The sequence below is a fragment of the Ornithodoros turicata genome, chromosome 6, assembly GCF_037126465.1.
Source record: "Ornithodoros turicata isolate Travis chromosome 6, ASM3712646v1, whole genome shotgun sequence".
In the NCBI taxonomy this organism is placed as follows: domain Eukaryota; kingdom Metazoa; phylum Arthropoda; class Arachnida; order Ixodida; family Argasidae; genus Ornithodoros; species Ornithodoros turicata.
This window is the reverse complement of record NC_088206.1, coordinates 18,046,788-18,057,743: the sequence shown is the minus strand read 5'-3', so window position 1 is coordinate 18,057,743 and position 10,956 is coordinate 18,046,788. Positions and strand designations below refer to the sequence as shown.

Genomic DNA, 10,956 nt, shown 5'->3' with positions numbered 1-10,956 from the left:
TTCATGGCTACGACCGCTGACAGCTCGTTCGTGATTGGCTACCGCCTTTGAAAACACGATCCTGATTGGCTGACTATTAGTTGTTACGTCATGCCGACGAGTAAGCAGGCTTCCACTATCTAGGTGGTGTTGGCAGGGGGAACCTGTTTCGCATCGTACAGGGGTCGCCGTATATGCCTACCTATTTCGTACTACTCACGCTGATGCATACACAATAATGGAACCAGCCCCCAAACGGCGTGAAGTCACTAAGAAAAGGACTCTTCCACACATCAAACTTGACAACAAGATCTCTTATTACAGACGGATACAGCTAGATAGCGGATTGAGAGACGATCCTAGTTGCAGGCCATTTCATGTTTAAAAAATCATAAAACGCAGGTGCGGTAAAATAGCCATTCCCTAACTTTGATATGCAAATAAGCCGAAACCGAAACCAGAACTGCAGCAACTGGGAGCGCAGGGTGTACAGTGCTGATTTCACGTCGGAGGGCCACGTGATTTGGAGAGATGGAGATGATTGAAATAGGTCCCGCATAGCTGGCCAGATAAACCGCCTTCCAGACCGAAGTCTGCCCAGGACGCACATTCCCCCGGGGCGTCAGTCGTGACATTGCTCACCTGTATGAAGGCGACAACGGAGATCCCTCTCACCAGCACCACCAGCACCAGACCGGATGAGCCTCCATTGGTGAGGGTGATGCGCTCCTCAGGTGCACTTTTTCGATTTTGGTTCACTTGCATATCGAAATCCAGTGACTGATATTTCATGGCTCTTTTCTTGATTTATTTTTAGAAGGTAGAATGGATTTCAATGAGGGTTTTCTCTTCATGAGGATTTGTCGTTTTGTTGTCTCGTTGTTGCCCAAAATTATTTAGAGTTAATTAATGAATTTCAGATACTTAATTATCTTGTAATTACATTCTCTTTTTCCAGAGGATGCCAGCTTGGCCGTAGAAGTCAACTACAAAAACGACATCTATGTTGCCCTCGTAGGTTTTTATAAAAAATTCTGTTAAGACTAAAAAAGACCCTGTAGATAGCTCCTGGTTACCGCAAGAGAGGAGTTGCCGCCTGTGCTGTACTCTGTCGGCCCTGATGCGTTTCTAGTGTTATGAACTCTGCAATGGAGAGGCCTACTGCTTCCGAGTACGATACATGCCTTCTGCGGTCGCGTGGCCTCTGTTACATATTTGGCTCAGGGCATTGCAACCTCAATTTGCGCGTGACCCAATGCCGCACACAAGTCACAGAGGGGAGTGGTACAGGATTCATTGTAATGGTCTTCTCTTTAGCATCTACGGCACTCTCTCCATATGCCATGGTAATTAGAGGTAATTCGGTGTCTGTAGACCCGTAGGTATGCACTAGGTTGTCCGACTTTATTTTGATTTTACCATTCAATCTCCCTTTGCACGGTTGGCAATTTTTGTACATATGTTGATGCGTAGAAATCCAGCGAACCAGCAAATGAAGTATGAAGGGAAGTGCCTCAGGACCAGAGCCGCCTATATTTCGAACCTCACAACTAACAGCGCTGCTCGCTCGTGGCTTCCCTGTCTTGTTCCCGCCTATGTGACACCATGGTTTTGCACTGGGCTGGGGAATGTATCCTGGCAGATTCCGTGGACATGTTGGAAGTGTGTATTGCCCCTGGGTAGTTCTGCACAAGGGCTGGCTTTTGTCACATTTGTGATATCTCGCGAGTGGCTCCCCTGCAGTCTGGTTGGTGGTTATGACTTTGCTCCAGGTGGCGAGTTAGTGACTGTCTTTGCCTTGTCCATACTGAAGACCCAAAAGCGTGGGAGAAGCGATCCTCCGAACATATGGAAAAGTTAAGTAGGGAGAAAGTAAACGGTAAGTGTTCCACCATTGAAAAAAAAAAAAAAGAGTCCTGGTGGTCCATTTGGGATGTTGGTCTGGTGTATTACCAGACCTTGATGGAATTACAGAAAGTTGGGGTAGACTGTAAAGATCCATGACTGCAGTGCAGAGCTGCTCCTAAACGAAAAACGAGATGAGCTGTGTTGTCTCGTTTTTCGTCTAGTAGCAGCTCTGAAGCCATCTACTTCGATGGGCCACCAGGCCTTGTGGGTCCGTGTGCCACCAATCCTGGCGGTGTGATGTGCCAACAAGGCTGGTGGTGGGATGAGCGTGCACCAGTGCTTTTTTTTCTCTTCAGCCTGCCAGAGAATCTGGCTCGGTGGCAAAGGATCACCACACAGGCAAAAATCTGGAATAGTTAAAGTTACGCATCAAGGAAATAAGCTTGCGTGTGGTGGCTGTAAAATTGTCAAAAAAAAAAAAAATACTGCATGCAATTACATACAGCATATACAGGGTGGTCCACCACGCAAGGGAAGCAAAAATTGATTTCCTTCCCTGCTTGCCAAAACGTCGGGTGACTTGTTCTTGATAAGACAGCTCTGATACACGTACTCACCGTGCATGTTTATTGTGTGGGTTGGGACAACGTTGGTTGGGATAGCCCTCTCTCCCTCGTATGGCGTTATGGCGCGCCAACCTCCTTTCGTCGCACTTTGGCTCTTTGGCGCTCAAACCGCTCAAACTGGAGCCGACAAAAAGAGGCGGAACCAAGGACTTATTTCCAGTTGCCGTTTGCTGCCCATTTCCGCAAAGAAAACGTTAGGTTGACTTGGGAAAAAATTGGAGTTCAATTCAAGAAATTAAATTTCCATCAATGTTGAAATAATTAATCTTAATAATTAAATTAATAATTGAAATGAAATAAAAATGGAATGTCTCTCTGTTGCATGCGTTATTTCCTGCCACACGGTCGCCACATTATTGCCACAGAAATAATTTCCCATATCATATGATACTTTTTGGCATTCATGTTTTCTGAGGGCTACATTTTTCTGAATCGTCCACTGACGTCGGTGATCACTGATCAGTTGCGATTGAGTATGTCGTCTGGCAACTATTCTCCTTTCTCGCCGTCAAAATGGCAGAATGGGATCTTACCGCTATCGTTGGTCAATACATAGACCTGCATATGGTCCTTCCATTACTGGAATTTCTGCAAAATAAGAATGTGAGACGTTGTTTTGTTGATGCAGTCTTGAAGTGTGTGGCTTGATAACTTTGACCAACTTTTTTCGAGACACGCTTCGCATGGTGACGGCGTGGTTTACTGATCGCTACATATGTTAAAACCAGATAAAATATTAGATGATGTGCGATTTCGGACCACGTGACATTGTTCGAATAGCTGACAAGTATCAATTAGTAGAGGCCTATTATAACGGCCATCTATTTGTGTACTTTTTGAAGTCTGAGTTATCCATATGTGTAACATGATGTAGTGTATTACCAACCTGTGTAAGATCTGTTACACGAGGGTTGATTTCATGAAGATCTAGTACACCTATCTGGCATCACCGCCAGAATACTCACCCTGTGTCACTGCTACACTCAGATTTTCCCTTCTTTGTTTTAATGCCAAATGCTTCCTCCTCAGATTTATGTTGACCATGACCTGTCCAAGGCCAAATTACATCTGCTTAACAGCACCAAAATGGTGGACTTTAACATTGAGGTTTTCAAGCAGTGTTATCCAGACCAGGAAGTACCAGACGGTAAGACAAGGTAACATGAAAAATGAATGACATTCGTAAAATACCCTTGCATTTGCAGAGCTTCGAGAAAAGCGTCAGGAAGTTCTCGCTGAAATCTCCACACTTTCTGCCGAGACAAAACCCTTGATAGATGCATGTCAAACCGAAGAGGTTTGCAAATACATCACAAATGTCAGGTTTGTTGTTGCCACAGTACTATGAAAACATTGCTTTTCCTTGGGGTTGGCATTGCCTTAGAAGGTTTGAAAGTTTAATTTTTTCTTTAGCCATATTTCTTCTTCCATATTTATTGCAGGGACTCTGCACAGTTCATGAAGTATTTAATGGAACAGTTTAAGGATGTAAGTGGAAAATCTTTTGTACATTGCATAGGAACTGTTCATTGCTGTGCCTGATCCATAGCTGCATGTCTTTTTGTTTGCACATTTTTTGTATAAAAAAGAAAAAAAAAGCTGCAGATCTGGGGTTCTACCAAACGTATTCAAGTGCAGTAGCTTTATATCGGTAGCTTTATGAGGAACCTTCCGATCCTCAACCTCCATTGTAACTTCCTTCTCTCTTCTCCTTTGTTTCTTTTGTTCTCTCCACAATCATTAGGGTTGGGCCAACACAGCTGTCAATATTGTAGAGCAACTGAGCTAATTGTGTGTACAGATTTCTCGTTCGCTATTGTCCGGTTTGCTATATCCGAATTAGGCACATGCGAATAGTAATTTTACAACCGAAGTGGATGGACATATAGCCAAAGCAAATACAAAGCTAATAGTTATAAAACCAAATGGAGTACGAAGCGCATATTTGTATAACTGGACTGAATACACATGCAGCATATGTACAGATATCAATGTGTACAGCATGTATACGCAGTACGTTCTTACAGATCCAAATATGAAGTGGAGCTCACATTGTTGCCCTCTCTTGTGACATTTTCTGTGTTCGTGTGCAGCTTCGGAACTATTCGAATGTATTCGGTTTGGAAGAATCCTCAATTTGATTTGAAATTTTAACATAGACAATGAAAAAATGGCTAGGAAGCAAGCGAGCTGGTGAAGATGATGCATAATGTAAAAACCCCCCCGAGACTAGGGAACACGAAGGGACAGACACAACACGAAGTCTGTGTTGACACGACTTGGTGTTGTGTCTGTCCCTTCGTGTTCCCTAGTCTCGGGGTTTTTACATTATACATTATGGAACATAGAATTCTGGATTTGATTCCCAAATTGGATCGGAAACAGAATTATTCATACCAGCTTCCGCGGCACAGCGGTGAGGATGATCGCCTTCTACGCCGAGACTGGGAGGTGACACGGGTTCGAATCCTGTCACTGGTTGTGCTGTCTGAGGTTTTCCCTGGGTTTTCCGAAGACTTTCCAGACGAATCTCAGCACAGTTCCCCCTGAAGTCGGCCCAGCGCATACTAACCCCCCTGTCCTCCACTCCTTCCTGCTGTCCTCTCTCCACCTGTCCACGTCTGTACGCCGCTCATAGCCACAGTTGCTTCGCGGTGCTAACACGGAATTTAAAAAAATAAAAAATCCACACAGCAGTATGTGTGCAGCAGTGGTGAGCACTCCAATCTCCTTATGACACGTGCGATGTCATCTCATCCGAGAACTCTTATTGGCCGCTGAGGAGCGCCTGCCACAGCACAGGCCTCCTTGCGACTGCTGTGTCAGACGTCGGATGTGTGGCTGTGGTTTTCTGCGGCTGTGGTCATGGTTTTCTGTGGCTTATGGTAGCTCGTCTCCATAGCTGCTGCCACTGAAAGCAACATTGCGATTGGCAGACCCTTAATCGTTATGTCACGTCGCTCAAGCAAATCTGGCTTTGTGTCTGGGTGTTGTTGTCCATATACAACGCAAAAGCAGGAAAGGAAAAAGAAGGCGTGCGCCCCACTATTGGGATGGCAGTCGAGGGAAGGGTTTCTTTTTTATGACACAACCCCCTTCCACACTCCTTTAAGATCCTATCACTTTCGGTTCATTCACATCCCCGCTATAGTGATTTCTCGTAAGTGTCACAACTCACCAGAAAGTAGACTGCCCGTGAAAGTGACACAAAAAAATGTCTCGTTACAGATCAACCCTACCATAGTGGACAGCTTGTACCAGTATGCCAAGCTACAGTTTGAATGTGGCAACTACAGTGTTGCTGGGGAATACCTGTACTTGCACCGCTTCTTGGTGAGCTTTGCTGATTTATGAAAAGACGCAACACTGAAGTGAATGCGATTGCAGTGACCTGTTCTGCAATAACACCCGCTTCAGTGTTGTGTGTCTTGGGAGCAGTATTGACACTACTCTTTGCAACAGTATCATTTCAATTATTTTGATGACTGTATTTGTACGTTTCTCATTAACTCTGCATTGCGATGCTCAATCACTTCAAAGTTTGCAAGGATTTAATAATCTTCCAAGCTTCATATTTATTTATTTATTACATGTATGTCAACATATGCAGACAAACACGATGCCCCACCCGCATTTCATAATCGCTGAGCATGCTGACGCAGATACACTTTCGTAAACTCTGCTACCCTGTGTTTGAAAACATGTTTGAAAGAGCCCCATAGTGGGAGTGAGAGGAACGCAGGAATCAGAAGAGGAGTGTTTTGATCATCATTTCATTTGATCTGATCATTTGATTTGACGATTTGATCAGTGTCAAGACGATTATCACAGCTGTCGCAAGGCGCTGCAAACAGGGCTTAAATTTTATTACGATAACGGCGACAAGCACCACGGGCACCATGTTGCCAAGGTTTTGTCTACTTTGAATTGCACATCATTATACATGAGAACAAATGCTGATTCCTGCTGCTATTCCTCAATAAATTTGTTTTTCTTCAATATTCGATAATACGGACAACTCGTTTTATGGAACAGTCTTTGTCCATAAAAACAAAAGTATCCACATCAATAGGGCATGACAGTAATCTTATATAAGACATGGACTAAAGACATAATAATTCAAAGTTATACTTGAGAGATTACTTGGGAGGAGCAGGTGGCAGCTAGAAAAAGAATGTTTGCTTTATATTTACTTTGCGCGTCTCTTCTGTTGTCCACTGCGTAGATCCCACCAGCAGACAAAAACCACCTCAACAACCTTTGGGGTAAGCTCGGGTCAGAAATACTGATGCAGAACTGGGATGTTGCCCTGGATGATCTTAATAGGCTAAAAGAATACATCGACACCAACGTAAGATACGGCTTTCATTTCAAGTTTTTTGCGTGTGTTTTTCAAGGGACATGCTATTTGCCAACGGGAGTTCTCTGTAAGCCCATGTTACACACTGTGTTGAAACTTGATTTCTGACAGTGCTTTGAGCATACTACTGAGTGTGACTGATCTGGTATATCTGTTCTACGACCTGCCGGGTAGATAACCGAGGGCATGAAATCTCTATACTCATTCAGGGATTTGGGAGGAGAATGCAATATGTGATGTGACATCACAAAAAAAAAAAAAAAGCTCTCGTAATGTGAACGAATGGAGCTTTGTATTTTATGTCAGATGAAGGACCTTTAGCTTTTATACATCATGGATATGGATTATTGACAATATCCTTTGATGTGCTGAGCCCTCCTACTCCCCTTGTGTAACGAGCACTAACGTAAATAGATAATATAGTACAGATTCGCCTACTGATAAACGGGGGCTAAATATTGCGTTCGTTCACAGAATGTTTCAACACCCCTGGAATCCCTACAGCAGCGCACTTGGCTCATTCACTGGAGTCTGTTTGTGTTCTTCAACCATGGCAAAGGACGGGACCTTGTCATCGATCTCTTCCTCTCCCAGCCTCAGTGAGTGGCGAAATACATGGGTAGTGCGTGCCTGCAATGCTTCTGCGAACGCAGGCATGATAAGAGATCCGAAATGTGTTATTCACATTTCCAGATGGAAAACAATTGATGCCTGCTAGCTCTACCAAGTCTACATTGTTAAAGCAGCTGTGTCAGCTTCTTTGTTGGTTTGTCTCTATCACAGCTGCTGTTATGAGACCTTACTGCCCTGTTTGATATTGTAGAGCATTCGAACAGCACACAAAGTGACTTGAGAAACCTGTATTGCAAACATTTCAGTAGCCTGCCTCAATATGGTATGAGAGTAAAATTGAGCAACAGGTTTCCATATTTTCTGAAAACCTATTTTAGACATTGTTTAAGTTTATAGAATACTTCACATTGCTTTTTAACAAAAAGCAATTGTTTCAAAACTCTTAATTGCACACAGGTACGGCTTTTATTGATGTACTTCTCTCGCAGAGCTAATGTGATGTCCATCGTACCAATGGTGTACAAGCTGCTGCGAAAATGCATTAATATTAGTATTTACTAATAATGCACATGGTAACCCATAATTAGGGAGTGACTTTTTCGGGTTAAACCCGATTCCACCCGGTTATTCCCCCCCGAACTGACCTCCGACCAATTCGGGTTAAACCCGATTTCTCCCCTAATTCCAGTCACCATGAAATCCTCAAGTGACGTTTCCACTGAAGACGAACAAAGGTCGCCACGTGTAACACATGTAAGAATGGGTCACTTACGTTCCCAGCAATACACCCATGTGTGTCAACACTGTCTATGCCTTCGAGGATTACCGCTGGAAGGTCACAATCTCGCAAAAACAACAACAAAAGAACAAAAAAGAGAGGTTAGGAAAGGACTTAATAGGCAAGAGGAGAAACAAAAACACCCGATAACACCCGAAGGCACAATTATCGCCCGATTTCTCCCCGAATTACAGATTTTAAAATAGCGCCCGATTTTTACCCCCCGAATCTGAGAAAGGCATTTAACCCGAAAAAGTCACTCCTTACCCATAATGTCACGCAAACAGGGAATTTCAGTTGCCGTCCGATACAAGGTTGCTCTAAAGTTGATACGTTTGTTGATTTGCTTCCTGTTTCCATTGCATTTTGACTGAATACAGTACCTGCATCCACTCGTTACAGGTACCTTAATGCCATACAAACAATGTGTCCCCACATCCTACGATACTTGACATGCGCAGTCATCACGAACAAGCAGAAACGAGGAGCCATGAGAGATTTGGTCAAGGTCATTCAACAGGTACAACGGCCATAGACACAATGTCCATCTAGTGCTGGTTATGACAGTGAACCAGTTTTTAACACAGTAACCGCAATCCCGAGTGACACATTGGCTTCCTGCCGCAGGAGTCCTATGCCTACCATGATCCCATCACAGAATTCGTGGAGTGCCTCTTTGTCAACTTCGACTTTGACGGGGCTCAGCAGAAGCTTCGGGAGTGTGAGGTCGTGCTCTCCAACGACTTCTTCCTTGTCGCCTGCCTGGAGGACTTCATGGAAAATGCTCGTCTCTTCATATTCGAGACCTTCTGTCGCATTCATCAGTGCATCTCCATTGGGTGAGCAAATGCTTGCAGTCAGTTCATGAGTAGAGCCTGAACTTTTCGGGAAATATTTTTTTCTAAATTCGGGGGGTAAAAATCGGGTAAATAAACATGTGCATTAAATTCATGTGAATTCGGGTGAAAAAACTTCCAGTATGCTAAATTCGGGGTAAAATCAGGCTCAGTTACTCAACTAACTGTAGTGGTTTGGTACAAATGGTGATGTAATTGAATTTTTCTGCCAAACAAGTAAATTAATGCATTCCTACAGACATCCCAGTGAGGGCAATTTGCCAGGTAAAAATTGGGTTTCACCCTAAAGAGGCAACCTTCAATTCGGGGTGCAAATTCGGGGAAGAATCGGGTAAAACCCTAAAACTTCAGGCTCTATTCATGAGGGTCAGCTCACTAATGTTGATAAGTATCCCCAGCGTGTCAACCAAACTGTAGCCTTCAAATACATAAACTTTTCTAGGTTTTCACTGACTATTTCAAGCAAATTCCCTGACCAAAACAAAAGCGAACTTTTCGTCGGCCCCTTTCATTTCGATACAGAGCACCGATTTATTGAATAATACGGATCATTTATTGAATTCAAACAAATACATATTTCTTTTTACTGTTTAAGAGATACAATTTTTTTCGTGCAGTAGGGAGTCCTTGTAGTGTGCCTCATTTACGGCACTTGTCTGTTATTTTTGTTCTTTTCTTTTCTGCCTCTGAGCTTGTCATACTGGCGAACCATTACTCGCGGCAATGGTGCTGCGACGTGGCCTCTTCTCCGCACTGATCGGCATTTGTGATTCGCTGCATATCATCATGAAACTTGTCTGCGATTTCCTCCGACATCAGCTGCTTCCCTGACTTTTCCCAGTTGGACAAACTCTGGAAGTAGCTACGGGTATCGTAATTTAAAAAAAAAGAATTCTCTCGCAGCATGCTGGCAGAAAAGATCAACATGGAGCCAGAAGAGGCAGAGAAGTGGATCGTAAACCTCATCCGTAATGCCCGTCTGGATGCCAAGATAGACTCCAAGCTGGTGAGTTCACAAATATGTGACATTAAAATAGCCCATATTGAAAATGCAGCATGGAGACAGGACTAAAGGGGATTAAAACATACAAGGACACACGATGTTGTGCCTTGTATGCGTCCTGTGTAAGCAAGATCGTGTGTCCTTGTATGTTTTAATCCCCTTTAGTCCTGCCTCCATGCTGCATTTTCAATATGAACTATTACCAACTTCCCTGTTGTATCCCACCTGTGAATTAAAATAGTCCCCTGAGCGTGAAAGAGGGACACTGTGCAAAATCCTGCCCAGCACATAATGTTTGTGCAAACAATTTGTAGCCGTAGGCAGCATCAGAGGACAATGTCACAGAAAGCAAGGCAGTGAATAGAACTGATAGAAAGAAATCTTTTGTTGAACTGGTGCAGTGTGTGCAATTTTGGGGACTGAACTGACTGTCACCATTTGAGTGAACTGATATCTCTTGAACTCCCAGAAGTAGTTTGTGTTGTAGTAATTCTCGAGCAGTTGCATTGTGTGTTATCCTGCCATGCCTTTGCATAAGATAATCGTTCAGTCATGATCACTGTTATGTTGGGGGAACAGTAACATTCTCTCTCTCTCTTAGGGCCACGTTGTCATGGGGACACAAGCGGTCTCACCATACCAGCAGCTGATTGATAAGACTCAACAGCTGCTGATGCGTACTCAGTTACAAACCAGCAACCTTGAACAGAAGCTTGCAGCGAGCAACCCTGACAGGGTATGTACTAGCCATGCATTTAGTTTCGCTGCAGTGATGACAGACTGTATGTGCTCTTACACACTTTCCCTTATTGTTTACAGTTATCTCACTGGGGAGCGCAGAACTTTTAGCACAGAGAAGTTATCCTTATTGCTGTGAAGGTGATTTTCTAATTAAAGACTTCACTGGTTTCAAGGTTCGAGAAACTTTGCTA

General features: G+C 43.6%; 1 protein-coding gene across 1 annotated transcript; it reads left to right on the top strand.

The window, feature by feature from the left end:
- Window positions 1–2,940: 2,940 nt before the first annotated feature.
- Window positions 2,941–10,952, top strand: LOC135399302 (eukaryotic translation initiation factor 3 subunit E-A-like). Its single transcript, XM_064631151.1, has 12 exons — window positions 2,941–3,056; window positions 3,483–3,600; window positions 3,659–3,776; window positions 3,896–3,941; window positions 5,682–5,786; window positions 6,679–6,804; window positions 7,288–7,412; window positions 8,567–8,684; window positions 8,792–9,003; window positions 9,925–10,027; window positions 10,626–10,760; window positions 10,844–10,952. Exons 1-12 carry the CDS (start codon window positions 2,967–2,969, stop codon window positions 10,871–10,873), a joined length of 1,326 nt encoding a protein of 441 aa, XP_064487221.1. The 5' UTR covers window positions 2,941–2,966; the 3' UTR covers window positions 10,874–10,952.
- Window positions 10,953–10,956: the final 4 nt, after the last annotated feature.

Excerpts from the sequence above, each read along its gene's own strand:
- LOC135399302 (XM_064631151.1), top strand. The coding sequence starts at position 2,967 with ATGGCAGAATGGGATCTTACCGCTATCGTTGGTCAATACATAGACCTG. Across the intron at positions 3,942-5,681 it reads TAATGGAACAGTTTAAGGAT|ATCAACCCTACCATAGTGGA; the intron begins GTAAGTGGAAAA and ends GTCTCGTTACAG. Across the intron at positions 7,413-8,566 it reads CTCTTCCTCTCCCAGCCTCA|GTACCTTAATGCCATACAAA; the intron begins GTGAGTGGCGAA and ends CACTCGTTACAG.